Source organism: Trichosurus vulpecula, chromosome 4 (genome assembly GCF_011100635.1).
Source record: "Trichosurus vulpecula isolate mTriVul1 chromosome 4, mTriVul1.pri, whole genome shotgun sequence".
NCBI classification, from domain to species: domain Eukaryota; kingdom Metazoa; phylum Chordata; class Mammalia; order Diprotodontia; family Phalangeridae; genus Trichosurus; species Trichosurus vulpecula.
In genome coordinates, this window is record NC_050576.1 from 209,112,046 (window position 1) to 209,138,392 (window position 26,347).

Genomic DNA, 26,347 nt, shown 5'->3' on the forward strand with positions numbered 1-26,347 from the left:
AAGGTGACAGACCACATGACTCTCCAGCAAAAACCTAAAATTTGAACCAGACTGAATAATCAAGAAATACACTGAAAAACTAGTGATTTCTTCTGCCTTACAAATTAGAATCCCATGGCTAGAAGGAAAGAGATCTACCAGCAAGGCCAGTGCCAACACAGGTAAATAAGCCAGCAGCCTCCCAGTGTGACCAGAGATACATAAAACCTGCAGGGCTCTATGTCACAAGGAAGCAAGAGGTGAGGGCACCCCAGAAAAAGCCCTCTGGTGGGACTCTGAGAAGCCCCATGGAGCAGCAGGTGAATAGGGGCCCCAAAGTCTCCAGCCACTCTTTCTTAAGATGCCATAGAGTGCCCAGATGATCCCAAGATCCAGGGAAACCTAACCCAGGAATATGGAGGTCAGCATAGGAATCCAGGGGAACTAGGATGACACCAAGCAGCAATGACCACTTCTGATGAGCAGGGAGCAAAGCTTGCCCCCTGCACAAAGCCCAGTTAAGGAATCGAAGCTGGAGAAATGACTAAACAAACAAAAAAACAAAACCCAGTACGTGTATATATATATATATACACATACACACACACACACACATATATATGTATATTTATGATCTAGAGAATTCTTCTAAAAAGGCAAAAGGAATTCTTAACAACAGCAAGTAGAGACTTTAAAAATGGATATTCAGAAGGACTGCATGAATGCCTAGAAGAAATGAAGCAAGGAAACTCTGGAGGAAGGAATTGGAGGGCTAATAAATGGTTTAGAGAAGTAGTAAACCTTACCTAAGTAACAGACTCCCTAAAAACTAGAATAGATCCAACACAAATCAATGATTCTACTAGACAGCAAGAAATAGAATAAAAATCAGAAGTTTTTTTTAACCTACCTGATATCAAAAAGTGACTTGGAAAACAGGTCAAAGAGAGATAATTTAAGAGCTGTTGGACTCCCTGAAAACTGTGATTTTTAAAAAATGGGGGGAGGGCCTGGGTACTATACAGATCTCACTTTTTGGAAATTTGCGTTACACAAATTAGACTTTATGTAAAGAAATCTGAAAGAAAAATGCATTCCAAAAGAACGCCTATGTTAACTTTACTGTACAGTACTGTGTTTTCTCTCTCCACTCCTTTCCCTTGGCTTGGTGCTTCACAGCCTCCCCCACCACCTCCACCAAAAAAAAAATAAAATAAAAACCCTTTTGAGAAAAAAAAAACCTCCAAGTGAAAGCAGAAGAATAGATGCACAAAGAGACCACCACCACCACCACTACCACCAGATTGGGGCAAACTTGGTTTGAAACCTCCAATGCAAGAAAGGAGACCTTTGCCCTGCTCCACTCACTATCTATGTCTGGCCCCTACACACCTGTTTTCTCTCCATTCTCACTAGGTATGGAGTGCCTGTCCCTGGCCCCTGTGTGTCGCCTATCCTCTCATCCTGTATCCTCCACCCTTCCTGTGTCCATGTCCGGCCCTCATGTATCTGCCCTCCCTTTATGTTTTTCTTCTTGGTTCTGGCCAGGCCCCTGTGTGGCTGGCCCTACGTGGTCCTTCTTCTGCTCTTGCTTCTCTAGCCCCTGCCCCCATGTGTCCTTGAACTGTATGACAGCCCTTTCACTCCATAGGCATGGGGTCTGCTCTCTCCTTTCCTCATATCCGGACAAATTTGCTACATAAAAACCACTTTATGTAGAGGTCTGTAGAACTTAAATACTCACTTACATACAGTGAGAACTGTCTGTATTTCAGGAAATGCTAAATGAAAACTGTCCAGATAAATTAAAACTAGAGGACAAAGTTGAGCAAATCTGCAGCCATCTCCAGAAAGAACCTCTTGAAAGAAAAAGTCCTAGGAATGTCATAGCTGAAATCCCATATTAAAATATGTATGTGCATACATATGTATATTTATATATTGCAAGCATACCAAAAGAAGTATTTAAAGAATGAAGGAACCATAGTCAGGATCACAAAAGAGGTGGCAGCTTCAACTATAAGTGAGAAGAAGTCTTAGAATACAGTATTCCAAAAAGCAAAAGATAATGTCTTATAGCTAGAATAACTTGCCTTGCAAAACTGAGTATAATCCTATAAGGAAAAAATTTTACTTCCACTGGAATAGAGATCTTTAATGCATTTCTGGTGAAAAGACCAGAGCTGAGTAGGAAATTAGAAATGCAAACTTAAGAGTTTAAAGAAAGGTAAATTTATTTGTGCAGTTGGAAGGAGCTATATGATGATATATTGTTAACTTTCTAGTAGGGGGAGAAAAAAACAAATGTCTTCAGAATTTTAATGACTTTAAAAAATGTTCTGAACTTAAACTTACCAAATAAAATTTATATTCTATATACATAGTAGAACAGAAAATGAGGATTATGCATGAAACTGCAGACCTGTTTTATACAGCTTAAAAGTAAATCTGTTTCAACAATTTGGCTAGCAGCTGCTGTGGGGGTAAAGAACCAACAACAACCAGCTCACAGAATGCTGCAAGCCCAGGTTCTTTTGATCTGCTTTACTAAGGAAAGCAACATTAAAGTGTTAACAATCTTACTTTAATCCAGCATACGAATATCATTCACTTAGTTCAGGGGAAAAAGCCAGCACCCTGAACTTCAGAGCAAATACAAATTACAAACATCAACAGACAGACCTTGTTTGATTCAAATCCCAATTCATAGTTACCAGAGTTTAGCTGCCTGGAGTCTCTACATCAGCGAGCCACCAAGAGTGAGAGCCCTAAGCAAATAGCTCTGTCTTCACTTTTTATGCACTCTTTAGCCATCATCAGACATCATCTGAGCGACCAGAACTTAGGCTCTTACTATTGGCTCTGTAGTTAGCTCCTGCCCCTAGGACCTTGAGGGCTTCACGCCCACATCTGCTTAGCACCTAGTAGTTAGGGGTTTTGGGCCAACTTGGGAGCAAAGATATAATCAGACCTCCCTTCATTGGTCCCACCTTAGTTACCAATTCATACCCACATAGGCTTAGCACCTAATAGATAGGGGTTTGGACCTGGGGCTTAGTACCTAATAAGACTCAACCAAAGACACCCAACTTAATCGATATTACACCTTTGTGTCTGTGCTGCGTCTTTTTGGTCGCCGTCTTCATTGCTTTTTTTTTTAAAAGAGAAGATGCCTCACTGACCTTAATTTCTTTCTGTTACCCTATCTATCCTCCCTTCCCCCAACTCCCCTTTTGAGGGGGGAAAAAGGAGGAGGACCTGGGAGTGGGTTGGTTCTATTCTGAGAGTTTAAAGAGAGGAAAGAAAAGATATGGTAAAAGATATTCTTTGTATAGAAAGGAAAGAGGAAGGAAAGTGGGGAGGGAGACTTGCTATTTCTCATAATTGGAGTGTTTGAGAAGGAAAATAAAAAATATGGAGGAAAAGGCAGAGAGGGAGCAGGGATCAGATGAACCTCACTTTTATCTGAAATGGAACAGAATTTGACATAGAAATATATAAATATACTGTTATCAAATGTGTCAAACTCAACAGGCAATAACAAGTGGAGATGGGGGTGGAGGTTAGCTGGAGAATAGTACCAAAGAGCAAATAGAAGAAAGCAAAACAAACTAACGAGATTTAAAAAAAAAATCAGACTCTAAAGGAATGTCCACTAATTAGGGAATGGCTAAACAAATTATAGTAAATATATATGTTAGTGTTATATGCTATAAGAAATGGTGAAAGAAAGACTATTTCAAAGAATCCGTTATAGCATGAACTGATATAAAGAAAAATGGGCAGAACTGGAACAGTTCCTGTAAGCGAATCAACATCGTAAAGAAAAAAGAATTTTGAAAGACTTATGAATTCTGATCAGTACAATAACCAATTACAGTTCCAGAGGACTAATGATGAAGCATACTGTCCACCTTCTGACAAAGACATGATGATACAAAGTAAGACTTATGTTTTGGACGTGGTCAGTGCTGGAATTTGCTCAGCTTATGCTACATATTAGTTATGAGGATTTTGTTTTGTTTTGTTTTTCCAGTGGAAGATGGAAGGCAGGAGGAAAAATCAATTTGTGTTCATTGAAAACAGTTAAATTCAATTACATTTTTAAAATCACAAAAACATCTGTTCAAGATGTGAAGAGTTGGCAAATTTAAATTTAATGGAGTTAGCCACACAAATGAAGTCATCAATCTATTGACATCTTCCAGTGAAATTATAAGAAGACTGGCTCAGAGAACCTCATCGTTATGTTCTAATTCCTAGTTGGTTCATATGGCAGATTGAAGAGCATTCATCTAAATAATTAGGACTGAACATTTCTAATGTCATTTGGGTTTAGTTAACAACTCAGAAATGATGACTATAAAACTGCAAGTTCAGTCCATTTCTGATATAACTGTTAATTTCTTTAATTTTGTGATAATGTCATGCCTTGGACTGTTGTGTCAAAGATTGCATATGATTTCCTTTAAGCTGTTTAGCCACAAGAAAACTCAATTTCCTGACAGTGCAGCAGTGCTTACTCTAAGCAATTAGAGACATAAACCATCCGAAAGATTTGCCAACTCTGCAACCATGACGGAACTCACAACCTTTCATGGAATATTGACAGAATAACTCAATCCATGTAGAAATATATATGCTAAACCAGGCCAGTAGTCGTTTTGTTCCAGCATCTGTTCACCCTCCATAGATGTGGTAAACTGTTAATGGTCATTTTGTATCAGAAGCTAAAGTTCTTCCTTTTCTTAGCTGGTCATTGATAGACATTGGTGATGCATATTGAAGTCTTTAATAATTAGTTAAACTGCCTGAAAAAATATGGTGTAAATTAAAAATTCTAGGAATCCAAGAGGCCTGTATTCTGGTCCTCATTCTGCCAAGTGGATTATAGTTAATATCAGTGAAATAACACTTTACTATTAAGAAAATTTTTGTCATTTCTTTACCTAATACCAACTGGCAACTCATATTGAAGCCCAATTCCTGGTGAAATTTGGCAGAGGAGGAACACTGGTACAATTTTCTTAGTCTAAGCCTAAAAAAAAGGTGTGTTTTTCAGTTTCACATGATCTAAAATTGTTTCAACAGAAGGTCGGTTTAGTGTGGGACCTAGTCTAAAAGTCAATTTACGTCATTTTGGAATTTCTAGTGCCTTCATTGAGATTGGCACAAGTGTTAGTGATTTTGGTTGCCTTATTACCAGGCAGAATTGTAAAATGGGTGAGGTTTGTCTTGGCCCATTGTTTCTAGACAATGGTAATAGAAAGAATGCTGTCTCAAAGTCAGAAGAAGTTGGTAGGAGTTCTGACTCTAACACTAACAAAACCCATCTATATAAAAGGGATAACAATAGCTCACAGAGTTGTAAGAAAGTTCTTTGGCCCTTGAAGTGCTGTATAAATGGGAATGGTTTATTATTGTTGTTAGATTTTGTTTTTAGGTTGGCCTGATGATTTAATTGTTGTTGGAAATTCACTGTGAAGAATTACCCACCCCACCCCGATTAATGCATATCTTCAATTTTTATTCTTGTAGTGACCTGGAACAGTAAGTGATTTGTCTAAGGACACCTAATAAGTATATGTCAATGATGGGATTGAAATCCAATCTTAATGATTCCAAGGCTGATTATCCACTGCCTGAGCCCCTTATTGCTTGCTATCTTGTTCTTTTCATCTTTTTCAGTGAGATTCAGGTAGAAACGGTCTTGGGACAATTTACTGTCTTGCTACTATTCTTTTATATTTAATATTCTGTGGATTATTGTACAGGTGATTAAAATATTATTACTAGTATTACTATTAGTATTATTCTGAGGCACTCTTTCTCAACTTGCTGTCAGCTAAAGTATTAACTCATTTTTAAGGTGTCTGCAGATAAATCTTAGTATAACTCTTACATAGATGTATGTGGGGGAATGGAGTGCCCTTAAAAATTATGTGATTGTGAATTTTAAAAGTCATCGCCAAACACAAACATTTCCATATTGAAAGGAGGCCAGAAAAAGAGAATTGTATATGAAATCGTGAATCTATTAATACAGCTTTAAAACATATATAAATTTAACATGGCAATACCCGTATTACCTTCCTTATCTTTGTCCCCTTCTGAACATTCTAATGTTATCTTTTGGGGTATTTTTAAATGTTTAATTAATGCTTTCCCCCTCCCTCCCACATCACTATCACTGTTCCCCCATCCCAACTCTCCCCCCATCCTGTTCTCCAAAATATAAGACCTCCCTTGTAACAAAGAAATGTAATCAAGAAAAAGACATTTGTGTTGTATTGGTTATAGCTGAAAATATGCTGTTTTCATTCTATACCTGCAGCCCACCTCTTCACCAAGAAGTGGGAGGCATTAGTTTATTGTTAATGTCTAAATTCTTCTGGTTCTTTGATTTCACTCTGCATCAGTTCTCAGAATCCATCCGTTTTGCTTTTATTACAGTACAATAATTGGGCAGCTAGGTGGCATAGTGGATAGAGTTCAAGGCCTGGTGTCGAGAAGAACTTATTTCAAGTCCAGCCTCAGACACAAGCTGTGTGACCCTGGGCAAGTCACATAACCATGATTGCCTTAGTTTCTTCATCTAAATGAGCTGGAAAAGGAAATGGCAAACCACTCCAAGTATCTTTGCCAAGAAAACCCCAAATGGGATCATGAAGAGTCAGACACGACTGACACAACTGAACAATAGCAATAGTGCAATAATATTCCATTATGGTCATATATCATAATGTTTTAGCCATTCCCCAGCTGATATTCACCTGCTTTGTCCTAGATCTTCATTACAACAAAAAGTGCTGCTATAAATATTTTTGTCCATATGACTCACTTTCCTTTGTCTTTGGATTCTTTGGAAATACATACACAGTTGAATAACTTTTGGATATAATACCCAGGATGATTGGATCGATTCATGACACTAGAAACAACAGAAATATTTGTGTCATTTTGCTTTCTTTTTTGGTCATCTTTGTCAATCTGATAAGTATGAATTAGAACCCCAGAATTGTTTTAATTGGAGCTTATTATAGAATTATAGAATTTAATGGAAGATGTTATAAGCCTAATTTCTCCCAAACTACTTTCCAGTTTTCCCAGTAGTTTTGTTAAGCAGTGAGTCCATACTCCAGTATTTTGTATTGTTGAGGGAGAAATGAACCCAGGGATGTAGAAATCCCAAACCAAAGTTCCCAAGGCAAGGCCACCTGGAATGAATTCGCAGACCCAAGCATTCTTTAAGTCAGGGAGGCAAAGATTTATTACACTTTACATAAATAAAGCTGACAAGAGTTCTTAGGGAACCTGCAACCATACAGGGCTACAGGGAAAGTTTAAGTACAAGATTTAGGGATAAAATCTGTCAATTAGGTGTTTTGGGGTGGGATCAGGGAGTGGTTTAGGCGTGATTAAGGGGTGGTCAGTTCTTAAAGGAACATGCACTTTTTGTATCTACTGCGAAGGTATCTTACCCCGAGTTCACTGGGAAATAGCCCATGAGGGACTACCCGAGGGTGTGGTTTTGCCTGTGAAATTCTACTAAGTCACCAAAAGTTCACAACTGACTGGGAATATCCAGGTGGATTCCATCATGTGTCTTGTTAGACAAGATTAATGTAAGGGAGTATACATTTGACTATGTCTAGGATACATGTTAGACTCAGTGTATAGTCAGTTATCAGCATCCTAAGTCAATCTATAATTGGGCATAGCTGCTTACTGAGGAAGAAGCAGAGATAATTTGGGGGCACACTGCCCTTTAGCTATAGAAAGACTGCCTGGGAAAGAATATGTTTGAGAACTAGATGTGTTCTGAAATTGGAATTCTGCCACAGGCACAGACACCCACGCAGAGGCTGTTAGAATTAGGGTCCAAGCACAGGCACCCCAAGCACAAGCACCCCATCAGTATCATGGAGTGTTTAGAACAATATTTGTATATCTTATATACCTAATCTGTTGCATTGATCGACTTTTCCATTTTTTAACCATATCAAATTATTTCTGTTGATTACTCGGTGATAATGTAGTGTAAGATCTGGTGCTGCTTTGCCTCCTTCCATTTTTTTTTCATTATTTCCTTTGAAATTCTTGATCTTATGTGCCTCTAAATGACTTATGAAATAGAAAAATGTTATTATCATTCTATTTTATTATTCTTTGGCTTAGTTCTATGAAGTTATCCACTGGTAGTTGATTGATAGGGGTCTGAATTTCTAAATCAATTTAGATAGTTTCCTTTTTATTATACTACTACATCCCAATCATGAATCTCTTAATTATTCGCATCTATATTTCAGTTAGAAGCATTTTATAGTTTTATCCCTATTATTTCCCATGTGTAAGAGGACTCCCAGGTACTTTACACATTATACAATTATTTTGAATGGAATTTTTTTCTGTCTCTTCTTGCTGGATTTTGTTGACAATATGTAGAAAGGATGCTTATTTTTTGTGGGTTGTAGCAATAATTAATTATGAAGACCATGAAAACCCATAACCACAAAGAACGTAATGTCATAAACTGCTGGAAATAATGGGTGAGACTTAAAATATTCTGTGGCTTGAATGTTATACACAGTATAATACAGGATTCTACTTTCTAATCCATTCTACCATTCTCATTTGTTTTATAGGTGAATTCATCCCATTCACATTCACTGTAATGATTGTTATTTTCCCATATCATATCTTATGTTTTTTCTTTTCTTCCTGGACCCTTTTTTATAAAGAAGGAGGTGGGTGGAAAAAGAAAAGAAATCTCAACACTAGAAATGTATAATTGAAGTGGTCTGTTGTTCTCTTCTGCACTGCCTTTATTCACCAAACCAAAGACCCTGATATCTGTTTCTTACACTTTTTTCTGTCATTTTAATCTTCACTTCATAATCTGTCCTCCAAAGCTGAAGTTTCTTTTGTATGTGACTGTTCTTTCCTTGGCTCTTCTTTCCCTCTCCCCTTGCTCTGTTGCTGCCTGTCTCTGAATTTAATGAAACTCTCTGTGTATATCCTTTATCTGGACAGATAAGAGTGAGGTCATAAGATGCCCGTCCCCCATCTCTTTTTCATGTTTGTACTCTTCTTAAGCATTTCCCTTATGCAAAATAATACGTTCTTCCTTTTTCTTCCTTATTTCTTCTTGAGAAAGTTCTCATACATTTAAGATGTTTTCTTTTATGATTTCTTGAAATACGGTTTCCAGGATTTGGGGGGAGTATGATTCCTAAATTATCTCTCATTGACCTGTTTTCCTGGTCAGTTGCTTTTGATAATATCTAACTATGATCAGTGCTTCCACTTCCTTTTCTCTCACTCCCTTCTTGACTCTGTAGTCTGGCATCTGACTTCATTATTTAACTGAAACATTTCTCTCAAGAGTTATCAGTGGTCTTTTAATTGCCAAATCTAGCGGTTTTTTCTCAGCGCTCATGTGGCTTGACCTCGTTGCGACCTTTGACACTGTTATTCACTCCTCTCTAGAATTGTATGACACTGTTCTCTCCTTCTCCTCCTCCTACACATCATTCTCCCTCTTAGTCTCCTTAGCTGAATCTTCATGTAGGTCATCCCTGCTCACCCTGGGTATTCCCCAAACCTAGATGGAAGGTAGCCAGCATGAAAGCATGGTTTTGAAAACCAGAAAGTAAGGCGCAGGGTCAGGAGGAGAATGAAGGCAGGCTGGCCTAAGCCTTCACACAAAATGTAGGCTCCAGGAGAAACTTGCCGGTGGAAGAAGGGGAGGGGGTGGGCTTTGAAGAGGAACATTCCAGGGTGAGCAGGTTGCAGGGGTCATAGCCTTTTCCAGGCAAGAAGAACCTAGGTACTGAAAGAAGTCACAGGATGAGCCACCCGTAGAGGGGGCTTTGTTCTGAACTCCTGAAAGTCTGGAACAAGGCCCCAGAGGAACAAAACACAATAAATCTACAACTGGGATGCTTGTCTCTTCTCCCCCCTACTAAAATGTAAGCACTTTATCATTGTTTAGCCCATTCTAGTTGCTCAAAAATATTTATATTTTCAGGTTTCTCTAGCTTCCTTTGTTTTCATTTCAAAGATTTTATTCAACTCTGGTCTTTTGATTAGAAAGGCTGAAAGTCCATTTTTTTCCCCTGTAAGATTATACTGTTTCGCGAGGTAAGTTTTCACTGCTCCTAAGTCTTTACCTTTTGCCTTTTAGAATATCATATTCCAAGACTTTCTATTTCATTGTATTTGCTGCTTAAGTTTTGTATGATCCTGACTGTGGTTCTTTGATACTTGAACTCTCCTATGGCATTCCTGGCTGTTTTTAGTTTGGAGCTTCTTTCAGAATGTAACTGGTGGGTTTTTTTCCTATTTTCATTTTACCTTCTAGTTCTAATACATCTTGAGACATTTTCTTTTATGATGTCTTGAAATACAGTATCCAGGGTTTTTCTTTGGTCATGGTTTTCAGGGAGTCTGAATCTTACATTATCTCACCTTGACCTGATTTCCAGGTCAGTTGTTTTTAATAATAGCTATCTTACTTTCTTTCATTTCTCAACCTTTTAACTTTATTCCAATATTTCTTGTTGTCTCATGGAATTATTTAGTACTGTTTGCTCCATTCTATTTCTCAGTTTTGGGGGAAGGTTTTCCACCTTCTGTTCTAATCTTTTTAGTCTGCTTTCAGTTTTTTTTCTCCCCAACTCTCACTTCATTCCTAATTTTATTTTTTCCCTTTTAGATTATTTCTTCCAGCTACTTTTTTAGTACTTGTGGCCAGGCCATTTTTTCCCTCTGAAGCTCTTCTCTAGTTGTTCTAGGGTTATTCTCTTCTTTTAAATTTACTTCTTGGGCTTCTCTTACCTTACATAGTGTTTCTTCATTGTGTTTAGTGTCTCCTATTTAATTATATTATCAGCTTGAGTTTTTGGATTGAGATTTTTGGCTGGTATTTGTCCTCACCCTCTGTCTCAGTTCGTGGATTTTGTTTTAGTTTCCTGGTGCATCCATGTAGGTTTAGGCCTTAACTGTTTTTCCACTTTCCATGATCTTCAGTTAGTTCTGGTCCCTGGTGTGGCTCTGACAGGCTCAGTCTGTTCTTGGAGACCATGTTGGTCTCTAGCCTTCTTCATAGTCTTCCTGTTGCTTGTATACAGACATAAACTTGGCACTGCCTTCTAGTATGACTATCAGTGCTTAGAGGGGAGTGCTCACCCAGGCCCTGTCCCCCTGCACAAAAGCCTTGTCACAGCTGCTTCTGTCTCTCTCTTCTGTTCTTATAGGCTAGGATCAAGATCTGGCTTCAGGCACTCAGTTACTGGTTGGTACAGGTTAGCAGTGCCCTTGGTCCAGAGTGTGGGGTGACTTCAGGTACATTTGCAGCAGTTAACTGTGGTTCACCTCTTCTCCCTGCCTCTAGGAACTTCCCCTGGGTTTCAGCTGTTCTCTTGGTTCAACCCCTCTCCCCACCTTTCCTACTTCTGTATTTACCTGAGCTGTGCAATTCTGAACTGAGTGGAGGAAGTGATTTGTTTCTTTTAAAAATTGACTCACCCTTGGTCTTTCTGTGAGGCTTTTCAGGTATTTGAGTTTCCCTTGGGAAAACTGGGCTTATCTATGTACCTTTGATATCACCATGAAGGCTATGGCAGGTACATTTTTAAAGCAGACTCTAAAAGTATAGATGTAAGCTTCTACCAAAAACTGGCCAATCTTCTTCTGGGGAAATAAAATTGACAGAAATTTGGAATAATGGAAAGTATGCTATACTGGACTTCTAAAGTAAGACAACATGGACATAAGTTCCAAGTATACTACTTATTGGCTATGTTACCAAGTCACTTAAACTCTCTGACCCTCAGTAATACATAGTATTACATAATTACATAATTACATAATACATATGTATTACATAGTAATACATAAACAGCCTAACTCAGGGTTCTTGGGAATATTAAATAGTATAATATTTATAAAGCACTATACAGGTTGTCCCAAAAGTCTTAGTGCAGTTTAAGCAATTAAACTTTAACACCCTGTATCACTTTAAGCTATTAATGCTTAGCCTAGTGTAGAATATGTTGTCTGGAGTGTATTTTTGTGTAAGAGCAGCCTAGTATTGAGACAGTCCACTTTAAGTGTTCATACACGCATTACATTCTTTCAGTGACTTTTGGAGCAGTGGCTTCATTATTAGAGCCTCTGCCTAGGGAACATTGTTACCTCCTGTGGTTTGACAGACAAAGGGTTTGGCACAGCAGTCCTTAATTTTGTCCTAGTTGAAAGGCTTATTATTTTGCTCTTGCCTTGGAAAGGCTGCTTGTTACTTTATCCTTTGAATTTGGAAATTATGTATGGACTTTTGTTTGAAATGCTACTCTCTTAAAACTACTTTTACAAAGTGGACAGCAACCTGCTTCTAGTCCCTTCCATTTCTAATCCATCATAGTAACCTACTACCAGATTAATTTTTCTGAAACACTCCTTTTTTAATGGGTTACTCCCACATTAATAACCTTCAGTGACTTTCAGTGGCCTACTAACAAAATAGGCCTAGTGGCCTTTTTGGACAAAACCCAAATTCCTTAGCCTAACATTTAAGGCCTTCCAAAACCTGACCTCTATCCTCATAGTTTCCAACTTTATCTCATATCCATATACAAACTCACCACCATAGACAAACTCATCTCACTCCATGCTTGAAGCCCTTTTCTTCCCTCCTCGTCCTCAAATGTCATCCCTTTCCTCTCTGCTCTCCCTTTCAGTTGCCTTTGGGTTACCAGTAATATGAATCAGAAGAATGATTGGGATTCCAAGAGCAAAACTGGGTGGTTTCTTTGTTAAGATAAGCACAAGAACCCTCCCGGTAACAGGAGTGGGCAGTAGCACTACTGCAGAGCCTCCACTGCATGTAACTTAGATCCCAGGGCCCAACTTAGCTATTTTCCTGCCATTGAGCTCTGGTAGGTAATAAGAACAGTTATGAAATTTGTTATTGCCAGACATAAGTGGAGGGGAGGCCATGGTTCAAATCAGTGTGTAACTTAATTTTCCGTGTTTGCATTTTCTTTAGTAGATTGGGGGTATATTTTACTCTGTAAACTTTTCTAGGAAATCAACTTGACATTAATCCTCATCATAGGCAGCCAACTAACTAGTTAGCTATGGCCTCGAAATGACTAAACAAGTTCATTCTCACCCGCCTATTTGTTGTTTTTCAGTTTGTTTCAGTTATGGTCCACCTCTTCATGAACCCGTTTAGGATTTTCTTGGCAAGGATACTGAAGTGATTTGGCATTTCCTTCCTAGCTCATTTTACAGATGAGGAAACTGAGATTAAAAGAGTTAAGTGACTTGCCTAGACTCACACAGCTAGTAATTGTCTGAGGCTTGATTTGAACTCAGATCTTCCTGGCACTTCCAGGCCTGTCACTCTATCCACTGCACCACCAAGCCACCTATTTAGGTTTTTTCTAAACAGTTCAAAATCCACATTGGATGGTTGAGGGGAAGGGAGGAATTTGTCTTTACTAATTTCTTGAATTCAATGATGTGATACAAACTTCTGTCGTAAAAGCCTGTTGTAAGAATACCCCAACTTCAAATCGAACTACTTCCGAATTTTGTTTTGGTTTGTTTTTTTACTAGATTTGTGTCTTTTTTGGCATAGGGAATTCTGGATAAGGAAAGGTCCTCTATCAAAGCAGATCAGCACCCATTTTCCAACATATATAGTCTCCATGGGGCACTAAGTATTTGTGTCTTGGCCTAGATCATAGAATCATAGACTTAAAACTGGAAGGAACCTTGGAGGCCATCAAGTCCAACCCCACCTCCTACCCCCTCATTTTGTAGATGAGGAACCTGAGACACAGAGAGGTCGTGACTTCTCAGTTGATGTGCCTGAGGCAGAATTTGAACCCAGTTCTTCCCAACTCCAAGTCAGTGACCATCCATATGCCATGTTGCATAGCCAGTATGTTTGTCCAGTGTTGAAATTGAACCCAGCAACCTTCCTGACCCTGAAGCCAGCTCTCCAATCACTATTTTATATACCTTTAATTTAAAAAAAAAATTACTAGATGTAAATAAAAATAAATTATTTTAATCCAATGCCTTGGCTGCATCACATTCGGTAGTCTGTATGGCCTCTTTAAACACAGACTTCTAAGAAACTTTTTATGCCCATGAAATTGCCCAGTTCTTATCATAGCACAACATTTGGTCTTAGAAATCAGCAATCTCTCTCATTAGACTCTCCCCTCTACTACATCAGGCTCCATTTTGAGATCACCAGCTAGTTATGTTTAATTGCTTGTAACCAGGGACTTGTTACAAGAGATCTGTTTGTTACCAACAAATGCAACTGAAGAAGAATGAGGAAGGGCAGCAGGTGCTGTTTCAGAGCCCCTGGGGATGGAATTTGAAAGCATTTTTTTAAAATTCCAAAATCTAATTGCTTAGCTTCAAAAAGATCAGTTTTGTTTCTCATGGCCAAAGTTAAGCAAACACTGAGTTCTTTCCTGGGGCATTCACTTCTTTAAGCCTCTGGTTGGAATAATAAACAAAGGAAGCGGTCCCCAGAGCACTTTTCCTCATTTACCAGTAGGTGATGCTATAGTTAGTCTTTTAAATTGCTGCTTAAAACTTAACTTATTTCCATTCTCAATCTATCTTCGTTACCAGGTTTGTGTGCCCTATCTATTAACCATTCCAATTCTTACCTTGCCTACCCTGGAAGCTTGACTACTGGGGAGATTGTACTTTATGATGGAAACACTCTGGTAAGTAGACTGTAACTTGAATTTTCCAGATGTGAATATAACCACCAGCCTGCTAATAAATGAGGCAAACAGTTATGGGGGGAAAGCAGAAAATATTTCTCTTTACACTTCCCTGGCCACTCTAGTGGGGTAAGGTATGTAGGGGAAGGCGGCAGCCAGAGACAAAAGGCCAACCAAGCAGCCGTTAATCAAATATAACTGTGAGGCAAAGGGAGAAGCTAACTTTGACATCTACCAGTGGGCAGGCTGCTTGTCAGTTGGAGATATTTTGTTATGCAGTTCTCATAACTCTGGCCAGTGTATACCTGTTAACATCTCCTTCTTTTAGGGCTTACAGAGCATAGCAGTGATTCTTTGGGAACAGCCTGAGATTAGAGACAATGGCATACCTAAGAAAAGATCCACTTTTATTCAGTAATGTCATTTGGCTTGCTTGGATGACCATCTGTGTGAAGGCAGGAAAGGGGATAGGATTATGATTGGAATTGGTATGCACTCTTTCCTTTTGCTGCCACTTCCTTTTATGAAAGTAATGATGAAGGATTAGTTTTATGTGTGTGTGGCCTGAGTGAGAGGGGAGAATGACAGAGGAAGTACAGTAATGTAGGTAGAGAATCTGAGATAAAGAAGAAGGAAAAGAAGTCTCTGCCTTCTCCCTAAGTTAAATAAATCTCCTTTGTTCCTTGTCCTTAACAGAAAACAGTCTGCACAATCCCTGCCCATGATGGTCCACTTGCTGCCATCACCTTCAACTCTGTGGGATCCAAGCTTGCCAGTGCTTCTGAGAAAGTGAGTGTGTATGACCACCTGTTACCTAGTTCTTCTTCTTCCAAAGTGGGGGGGGGGGCGTGATGCAGAGAGGAAATTTTGTGGCACTGCTTGAACTTCATTCATATTGCTACATTGTGACTGGCATCTATCTGATCCTGCCAAGGATAAGCTTCAGGATGAAGTATTAGTATTAGTATGTCATATCACATTCAACAAATAAATTCATTCATCCTGCAAATATATATTAAATGCCTACTCTAGGAAAGGGGGCATGGGGAGCATGAGTATGATACAGTCCCTGCCCTCAGGGGAATCTACTTAAATTGAGCAGAAGAACTAAGCCATTTGTGAAAAAGCTATAATACAGGGAAGTATGTGATGAGTACCATAAGAGTGGTAGTGGAATACCATGTTAGTAGTTCAGAGAGAGAGAGAGCTCACTTCTAGCAGTGGAATGAGGAAAGACTTCAGAGAAGAGATGGCATTTAGGAGCCTTGAAAGATGGTTCAGATTTCCACAAGTAGAGATGAAGAACATTCTAGATGTAGGAACAGTTGAGTGAGAAAAGGTATGCTTTGTGCAAGAAAGATGCAAGGCTTGTTTGGGGAAAGTCACTTGGGAATCAATGTGTATAGCCCCAGTGATAAAAAGGCTTTATTTTGTATACCTGCCTCAAAAGGGGATGTTAATAAGCAACAGAAATGGAAAAATATCTCTGCAAAACCCTTAATGGCTATGAAATGGTAATTTTGTTGTTTTTTTCTCCCAGGGCACAGTCATCCGGGTGTTTTCTGTCCCTGAAGGGCAAAAACTCTATGAGTTTAGGAGAGGAATGAAGAGGTATCTATTTTAAAGTATACCTGGGGATAATGCACTGGAATAACTGGAAGCCGAGTAGCCTGTGAGAGGTGTGAATATATGTGTCTCCTCTGTTAGAGAATGTGAGAAATGGACAAATGTAACCAAGTATTATACTCAGAGGCTCCACTCAGTGCCTAGCAAAATCAAAAACCAAGAAGCTACTTTGACTGATCATTATCCAGCTATTGGAGCCTCATCTGGTGTGTGCATATGAGGGGTTGGCAAGAAGGGATCCAAGGAGACTGAGTACATAACCCACAGAAATTATTAATGTCATCCACTTAAGATAGAAAAGTAGTATTGCTGGTTCCATGCAGAATACTGCTTATCCCATGAGAAGAGAGATGCAAAGCACAGTTATTTTGAATTCTGTCAGATTTTAAAGGCGTCAGAGCATCTGGCAGGCAGACAAGGTGCCTCTAATGGCCAGTAAGAAAAAGAATGACTCTTCCTGCTGTTTTGGACATGATCATAACCTTTTATTGAATCACTTGACCTTGTAATTTCTAGTTATTCAGGACTTAGGGAAGATGATTTCAGATGTCACTAACATCTTTGCCTTCTACAAGACTTGGTTGTATATCTAGCTTTTCAGTGATATCTCTAGCTCTTTCTTTACTAATGAACATATTCCCTTGTTCCTAGGTATGTGAATATCAACTCTCTAGTTTTCAGCATGGACTCACAGTTCCTCTGTGCATCCAGCAACACAGAAACAGTGCACATCTTCAAACTGGACAACCTTACCTCCAGGCAAGTATCACACTGGGAGTTGGGTAAAGCCACACCCTCTTCAAACTCCTCTCCAGGCAAGTGACCCTGATTGCCAAGTCCTTATTTTTCAAAGACATGAAAGGCATGATTTAGCCTGGAGATATTTTGGTCCCTAACTGGTGAATGTTAGTGCCTTTGATTAGCATAAAAGCCCCCTTTTATTTCCGTAAGTCAGAAATATGACATATCCCTTATATTTGATAAAATAGTCTATGGAAACAGGTCACGATCCTGAAGGTCTGTCGTTCTAGACTTAGGAGATGCCCATGAAGGTGACAAGGCCAGAAGTTGCAGAGTTTTGTTAATGTCGGAAGCATCTTAGCACTTTTTATACCTTCATTTCTTAGCAAGTAGAATGTAAATATGAGGTTCTGTTTGTTAAGTATCTCTTGGACACAAAGACACATACTAGAGGGTCTTTTCTGGTTTTTCCTGTATGCCTGCTGTTTCTGGTGAATGGGATACAAAGGAAAGCATTTGAACAATCTAGGGAATCCTGAGAACACTACTGACTACTCCTTCCTTCCTGAAACTTGCACCTACCTTGTTCTCCCTGACATTAATGTCCTGCCCTTCCTCTAACTGTTTAGGCCATTTCTTTTCCATCTCCTTCATAGGGCTTACATACTCTGCCTTTTCCATAAATTTGGGTGTACAAGAAGACTTAGCCCTTGGCCCTTTCAGCTTCTTCTTACACTTTCTCACTCTTTCTCTTTCATCATTCACTCCCAGGAACCTATTCTGCTATGGGATACAGATTTTTCAGTACGAGTATTGAATCTAGTACTAGTACACATCTTTTAACAGTTTAAACCAAGAATCTACATGGCATATCTAAATGACAAATAACCCCTGATGTAAGAACAATCAGGCCTACCATAAAATGGCACCAAGCCATGGATTTTTACCTCATCCCATTGAATGCAGCAAATAATATTTTTGACCTTCTAGTCTTTTGGGGTTTTTTTCTTTTTACTTTTGAAGCAGAATTTTAAGTCCATGCTAATGGTATTAGTGCTTTGGTCGGTGCGTATGCCTGCAATTCAGACATGTCATTGCTTCTGCATTGTTCCCACTAGTGGGCCAGAAGAGCCCTCAACCTGGAGTGGTTACATGGGAAAGATGTTCATGGCTGCTACCAACTACCTCCCTTCTCAAGTATCAGATATGATGAACCAGGATAGAGCCTTTGCCACTGTGCGTTTGAATTTCTCTGGTCAGAAGAACATCTGCACCCTCTCCACGTATGTATGGCATTGCCCTCTTCCTTTTCTGATTTACAGGGATTGAGATTGAATAGACTTTGTAGTTTAGGATCCTGTTCACTAAACAGTTCACTGAACCAAAATAACTATCCTGGTAAGGATGATGATCTAACTTTGCATGTTGCCCCTTTAAACATCCAAAACAGACACACAATCATGCAGAAAGAATTAATAAAACACTTGTTTATGAATTAATGTTGCTATTTCATTACAGTAGCTTTTTTGAAGAAGCTGTTGTGTCGGTGGCACTTCTTTATGTAAGGAAAACAGATGTTAGCAATGACCCCAGTAGATTTTTCATCAAAAGGTGACCTGTTTGCACAACTATTTCACAACTAAATTTCATATTTTCATTTGCTCTTAGTATTCAGAAGTTGCCAAGGCTGTTAGTCATATCATCTGATGGACGACTTTACATCTATAATTTGGACCCTCAGGATGGAGGAGAGTGTATCTTAATCAAGACCCACAGGTAAAAATGTTTGTTTTCAAAATGACAAACTTTGAAAAGTGTTAGAAGAGCTGCCTCCGTAAAGTAGGTTCTAAGACAGGTGATATATTTTAAGGCTCTTGGTTTATTGCCATCAACAATTATAGGTGTTTGTTGAGTACCTGACTCTTTGTAGGACAATGTTGGGTGGGCTTGAGTCCATATATCCTTTAGTTTTCATTTACCATTTTAGAAACTTCACAAGTGTTTAAAATTTGCTCCTGTGGCACCTTGTAGGTGACTCTGGGCTCTTGAAACTATGCCAGTGGAGCACAAGCACTGGTAAAGTCCTTCTGAGCCAGAAAGGCTTCAAATAAAGTCTAGTGATAGATTATTTGTCTGCCATTCAAGGACAAGCCTGCCTAAATTCAGAGGGGATCACCTCTATCCTGGACACAGGGACTCTCAAAGACCTTTTACTAAATCAAAGGTGTGAGCTGTATCTTTAGATAAAGTGCCCACACCAATGAAATCACCAGTTGGAGTTTAACAGTCGTTCACAATGTCTGTTTTCCTGCTTATTCCTTTCTTTAGTGCTTAAATAGCTTCTATAGCCACGTGCAGTATGATCTATTCCTATACTATGGAAGGGAATGATAATAAAACTTTCTCTTGGTTTCTACCATATCTTAAACAGCAAATTCGATTGCTTGGGTACTAATTTTTAAGGCTTCCCTTAGCTATTTTAACATTTGTGTTGCCTGTCTCATAGGTTAATATAGCCTCAGTTCATGCTATCCTAGAAGTGCTGGTGAGTCTATAGAGCCCGGTCCTTTCTTTGAAAACATTTTAAATGTAATACATTCCTTTTTCTTTTTCCTTAAATTGATAAAATTTAGCTTGCTTGGCTCAGGAAAGACAGAAGAGAATAAAGAAAACGACCTCAGGCCTTCATTACCTCAGTCTTACGCAGCAACCGTAGCCAGACCAGGCAACACATCTTTGTCCTCAACAGTGCCAGGTGAGCAGAAATCAAATCAATGGGATATGACACTTCTAACCATTTGCTTATTCCTCTCAAGGTGATGTTTACTAAAACCTTCTTTTCCTTAGTTATTTTTTGGCATCCAGGTGATGCCCTTTATGTTTGGTAAACATCAAATTCATTTCATCCTGACAATTAGCTTTAATCTTCTGACAAGTTGGCGAGTTTTGAGTAGCATGTTTCAGCTTGATCTTTCATGCATCCACACCAACAATACAAAGGCAGGAAGTTGCATCACACTTTGCAATTTTCCCACATTTTTCTGTAGTTGTGTCCAGAGGGGGGACAGTTTGGCGCTTTTCATTTCCCATGTTTCTCTTTCTGGCCTTCCAGGTTATTCCGAGGATGGCGGGGCGCTTCGAGGAGAGGTTATCCCAGAACATGAGTTTGCAACGGGACCAGTGTGTCTTGATGATGAGAATGAGTTTCCTCCTGTGAGCATTAGGAGCCCCTAAATGAGTGCTTCAGTCTGCACAATAAGAAGACATTCTCCTCCAAGAGGCGAAGTCATTTTCCCATTCTGTTAACCTAGCCTATAATAACTAATTCTCTCCACTAATATTCAGAAAGCCATAAAATGATTTTTATATTATATGCTTAAGATCTTAAAGAATAATAATTAGCTATATGCTTAATATTGGCAGCAATTAGAATAGCAGGATACTAATCCAGAGAGCATTTGGACTGACTGGCCTAAATGAGATCAGAGGCCTGAAAAATTTTTCTCTGGCTTATATATCTCTTATTGATCATAATTAGCAACTTACTATAACAAAATTGAATTTTCCTTAGATTTCTAAGGATGCTTTGGGTGGGGGTGGGGGGAGCTGTTTTTAATCCTTGTGGAGATAATATTTTTCCAGTGATAGGCTACTTTTTCAGGATGGAGGCCCACTATACAGAATCGGTAACTGCTGTCACCTTGAAAGGCTCTGTTATGTCCAAGAGGATCATCAGTTACTAAAAACATCTGAGTGTTTCTTTAGTGGAATCTTGCCCACATAGCTAAAGATGATAGAATTGGATTTAATGATATTTATTGATTGTTTCAATAATAATGTATATTCATTGTTTACAACCAAGATGAGCCTTTTAAAATGGAATCAATGTATGCGTACATTTATAGTCACAATTTCCTGCAATTGTGCCAGATCAGTTGTTAAAAGTCCACTTCTGAATGAGGTGGGTAGTTTTTCTATAGTCTCAAGTGTGGATTAATGTATGGATAGACTAACAGTTAGTCAAGCATAGCATGTCCCGTCCCCCAATTGACTTTGCATGGGCTCAGATCTCTTTATAACACACCCTGCTTAACAGCCTCTTCCTGGAAAGAGTAAGGACATTTTGTTTTGATTTTGGTAGATAATCTTGTGCCGTGGAAGTCAGAAGGGCAAAACGAAGCAGTCATGATGAGAAGCACACCTCAGAATTCAGCACATCCCTTTATCAGGTGGTTTTGGAAAAAAAAAAACCAAGGTGGAAGAATGGATTTGAATTTGTATGAGACAGACACAGGGTGGTTTGGGTGGAAGAAGTAACCCCAGGTGCTCCACTTTTTTTTAACTACAGTATATTCTTAAATTCTTACCATATTTTCCTCAGCCCTGGTTTTTCACTGGGTAAAATTATATTATATGCACATTATTCAAAAAATAGCTTAAAATGACAGTATAAAAGCTAACTTGACCATATTGGTATGTAATCAAAATTTTGTAAAAAAAAAAGGGGGGGGGGCATCCTTTTAAAGTTTGTGCTGTGTGCAAATGTATTTATAGGGGGAAATCTCATTAAATTGTATTTCTTTGTACAGTATATTGCGTGCACACACACACACACACACACACTATTTTACCCAGACAAGTATTTTTACAGTAACTACTAGAGAAAAAAAACATTTATTACCTTTTGAGGAGATCAGTAATAAAATCATGACAATGCATTTATAAATTGTTCATTTTTTTATGGGCTTGGGGAGCAGGAAGAACTGCAGAAACCACGAGACTCTAGTTCTAGCTTCTAAAAACCATAAAGAATATGGAAATAGGTTTTGTATAATCAATATCACATTGCTTGCCTTCTCAAGGGATGGGAGAGGGGCAAGAAGGAAGGAGAGAATTTGGAACTCAAACTTTTTTTTAAAATGTTAAGAAAAATTTAATGTAATTGAGAAATGTTTAATGGAATAAATAAAAATATATTTAAAAAAAAATAAAAACCCCAGAGAATCTTGACCATTGAAGGATCTGAATGAATACTTCCGGCCTCATACTCCAGCAATTGGTCTGATTTTTTTATCCTGACTACACACTAGTATGAATCAGCCATTGGAATTGGAAGGCACCATTCTAATCTCTGCAGAGTCAACTCCCTGCCCGGAACAGCTGTTTACCTGAACTAGTTTATTCTAAATCTGGCATGAAAAAAAAGAATAGCATATGTAATATGCTTAATGGTGGTTTTGAAACAACACCCCAGGTTTTGTTCTGAAAACCATACTGACTAGAAAATTGAAAGTCTCAGAAAACTGAAATCTGGAAGCCCATATGGTTTTTTTTATTCCGTCTTTCCCCTGGCTGAAACACTGAGACTAATTACAAGAGTTGGCATCGGCAAGCTATCTCAAGTGCATTGCAACAGGGGATCACTGAAGGATCGTGGGAATAATCTGCTACTGAAGTGTTATCACCTGAGATATCCTGAAGAACATCAGCAAGAACCTCTGTGACTTTAGGCAGTATGTCCTGGTAGACAGCACTACTGCTATCTAAAGGTGCACATTCTGCAGGGTCTTCTTGTAGATTGAAAAGAAGAGGAAGTTTGTGATGTTGCTCAGGTCCCAGGCTCCCATCACAGGCTTTTGCACCACCTAGAGAGGAGGTAAAGAAAAATAATCCATTAAATCCTGCTATCCTGGCTCAGTGTTGCAAAATTCCAGAGGTTGGAATGGTGTGTAAGTATGCCTCAAGTTTTTTAACAAGCATGCCAGAACTCACATGTGCAGGTGAGTACTATCCCTTCCAAGTAAGTTCTTGGAAGACGATTAATAGCATTGTTTAGTATGCCTTTTGGAGTTCCTGTCAACCGACAGCATCCTCTTGTGGATATCCTCTGGTGGCAAATCCTCATTTATTGAGGGTACAATTCCAAATATGTTTTGAGTGCAGGAAACATCATCAGAATAAGTGTAGTTTTCAGTTGTAACATCTTTGAAAAGGACAAAGCTCATTTTACGTACATGTTTTGGAAGCGGTATCAAACTCAAATAGAAACAGTGGCCAATAAACCATACATAAGGATCCCCGTGGGCTGCATATTAAATTAGAAAAACCACACTGTATTTATATATTTCTTTTTTATCGATACACCAGTACATTAAAATCAGATAGGAATTACATTTTAATCTGGTTCAGGCACATTCAGGAGTGTTGCAGCCTGAGAGCCGCATGTTTGGACACCTCTGCTCATCTAAGCATCAGCTTTTATGAAGCTAAGGACTAGGTGGCAAAGCTTTAATAGTAAGCCAGAGGCGCCATACATCTTGAATGGTTTCATGTATCTGATGTGGAAGTATAATAGATGTCTTACCTGCGTGAGTCCGAGGTTTTGAGACTATCATAATGAAGTTCTGACATTAAAGTTTCAACTTAGACCACTTGAGAGAAATACCAGAAATGCTTTTTTGCATTTGCCTCTGTATCCACCAACAGACTTAGGAACAGTCATTTTTGCACTTAATTAAAATTACTTTAAAAGCTCAATAAGAGCTAGGCCAAATTGGAAGCTAGTTCATGTATCTGAGATTAGACATCCAGATTGATTCAGCCCCTGATTCCTAAATAGTTGTTCGGGACAATTAATGACTGAACCAAAAGGCACAGAGAGAGTTCTGTGTGGTTTTCTAAATAGACCTCTAAGAGTCTATTTTTGATGCAGGCTATTGTTAAGTAAATTGCACTCTAAAAACGTCTCTAGGCTTCTACCTAGTGTTCATCCATTTACAATGTAAGAATAAAATGGAACTATAGGGAAAGAGGACTTCAGGAGTGCAAGAAAAAGCTCTAAACTGGCTATGAGACAGAGCAGAATAGAAGGATCACACTGAATAATTGTGAGTACAGAGAACAAACATAGAGCCCATTAGTAGCCTGTGGTTAAAGGCGACAGAGTGAGGGGCACAAGTTGCTTAGGGAGCTGTTGAGGCATTCATCTCACAGAACCCCAGTAAGAGTCAATTACAGCTTCAGAAGGAATTCTAGTCTAGGAAAATCAATGGAGTAAACACAGGGGATAGAGCCTGTGGGTGTAAATAGAAGGGGGCTGGGAGATGAATCTTACTGTCCTGATAAATGTACTTTCTGTTGAAGAATAGGCCGAGAGAAGGTAGGATAGAAAGACAGAGTCTTACCAGTGATGTAAAAGGCCTTGTATTGCCCTAGACGAACTGTTTCTAGGGCGCCATAACTTCCAGCTGCCCCACTGTTGGGGTGAAACAGCGCCTAAAAGAGGAACCAGTGACTTGATTGCAGTGACATGTGATGCCATAAGAAAAGCAACAATTCCTGTACTTCCCACACACAGAAACTGACCTAATAAGGGCCAGCATCCTCACTGGAACCTCTGAGCAGTTCTCCATACATTTAGACATTTTTCGGAGTAAATTACAACTCTTAACCATCTGTAGCTGTAGGCTCCACACACCATCAGATCAAAGATAGCCCCATAGGACAGGTTTGCATTAAGAAATTCCTCTTTAGCAGCTTTGTCACAAGTTGTGAACTGTTCACACAGTGACTTCTGATCAACTTTAACCATCTTGGCCCAGAGTTACTCACCTTTGGCTAAGCCCTATGCTGTTCGTGTTAAGGAAATATTTCCTCATCTGGTCACAGATGAAAGAAGAAACAAGTAGAAACAGGAATTTCCCTGTTCCCAAGGGAAGGGTGAAGGATTTAGTAGAAAATGTTTATAAATGATTAGTGGTAGAACGGTAGGTTTGGCTTCTGCATTAAAAGACTTGCCTGGAATGAATCATGACTACATATCATTGGGAAGGAACTTATATGATTCAAAGTTTCCATTGGGCTCAAAAATTAAAAACATCTGTTGAAGTGGTAAATATCTGCTCCACAAAGTTTAGTACAAGGTATAGTTGATTAGTTATATGGTTACTTAGCCTGATGTGTATAGCACACTTGTTACCTTTAATGCTTTTAAGAGTCCCAACTAATACTAATATTATCTAAGCCCACTTCCAAAAATGAAAATAAACTGAAACAGAAAACGCCTTCATTTATTGCTCCCCTACAGACAGCCAGGATGTTAGCCAAAGGAGATATTTCATTCTTCTTAAAAAGGAGAACCTGGCACTTCAGCAAAGCTAACAATCCCATTCTGGGTGTCTTAAGAGATGTGCCTTATGACTGATAGAATGCCAAGCATACACATGAACTTTGCATGAGGACACTTCCCTTCCAAGGAGGCCTGTCTCGAAGTTAGAAATCACTTTATCTCCTCTGGATATGTGGAGGGGTACTCTCGGCACCTGCTTACTCATGTTGGTCACATGCCTTTTGCTCTGTTCTGGAAACTGTGAGGGGAAGTACAGTTTGTTTCAGTAAGTCACTTTGAAACTAGTCCTTGACTTTTAGTCTCAAAGTGGTTGACCTTTCTCATTTATGTGTTCATTTATGTTCTGAAAAGGGCAAGAAGTCAGTCTCCTCCCTGCCCCTGCCCTTCTACTGCTTGTCATGCTGTAAATAGAAAAAGAATTTTCAGTACTAAAGACCTTAAAGAGAAGTGATCATTGTGCCTGAAAATAAAATAAGCCCATCTCATTCACATCTGCTTAGCTTAGGATATTCCCAGTCACATTTCTGTGCCCAAGGCATCCTCCAATTGGTCTGGGCTACGCTGATATTGAACCATCTTGGACAAATTCCTGACACCCTGAAACAAGGGAGTGGTGAGGTTGACACACGTCATGACATTGTAACTTTCAGTTTCAAAATGAGGGGCAAGAAGGCTGCAGATGAGTGTCTAAAGTATATTTAGTTTAGAACACCACATCTTAAGAAGTACATTTGCAAACTAGAGAACAAGCCTCAAAACCAGATCTTATGAAGAACGACTGAAGAAACTAGATGTATTTAACCTAAAAAAAACTGTCTTCAAATATTTAAAGGACTATCATAAGAGGGCCTTAGGTCTGTATGAGTCCACAGTGCAGAACTTATGGAGCCATATTTTTGGCTTAAGGACAGCAAGGTGGTATAGTGGAAAGAGTGCAAGGGCCCGAAGTCAGGAAGACCTGAGTTCTAATCCATCCAGCCTTAGACACTTACTGATTGTGTGACCCTGGGCAAGTCACTTAACCTCCGTCTGCCCTGGTTTCCACAAATGGGGATAACGGGGAAAATAATAGCACCCACCTTCCAGGGGTGTTATAAGGATCAAATGAGAACAT

General features: G+C 39.0%; 2 protein-coding genes across 5 annotated transcripts in view; one reads left to right on the forward strand and one right to left on the reverse strand.

Moving 5' to 3' along the window:
• Positions 1-22,120, forward strand: part of WIPI1 (WD repeat domain, phosphoinositide interacting 1) — a 47,707-nt gene extending 25,587 nt beyond the window's left edge. Inside the window, exons 5-13 of the mRNA XM_036754105.1 lie at positions 14,641-14,738; positions 15,435-15,527; positions 16,279-16,349; positions 17,016-17,123; positions 18,224-18,388; positions 18,774-18,881; positions 19,739-19,860; positions 20,218-20,318; positions 21,247-22,120. Coding sequence (XP_036610000.1) covers positions 14,641-14,738; positions 15,435-15,527; positions 16,279-16,349; positions 17,016-17,123; positions 18,224-18,388; positions 18,774-18,881; positions 19,739-19,860; positions 20,218-20,318; positions 21,247-21,294 — 914 coding nt within the window. The 3' untranslated portion in view covers positions 21,295-22,120. The remainder of the gene's footprint in view (positions 1-14,640; positions 14,739-15,434; positions 15,528-16,278; positions 16,350-17,015; positions 17,124-18,223; positions 18,389-18,773; positions 18,882-19,738; positions 19,861-20,217; positions 20,319-21,246) is intronic.
• Positions 22,052-26,347, reverse strand: part of ARSG (arylsulfatase G) — a 181,382-nt gene continuing 177,086 nt past the window's right edge. For all 4 annotated transcript variants that reach the window (XM_036754100.1, XM_036754101.1, XM_036754102.1 and 1 more), the window contains 2 exons: positions 24,290-24,380; positions 22,052-22,750 (listed from right to left, as the gene is read on the reverse strand). In XM_036754100.1, the coding sequence (XP_036609995.1) occupies positions 22,476-22,750; positions 24,290-24,380 (366 nt within the window). In that variant the 3' untranslated portion in view covers positions 22,052-22,475. The remainder of the gene's footprint in view (positions 22,751-24,289; positions 24,381-26,347) is intronic.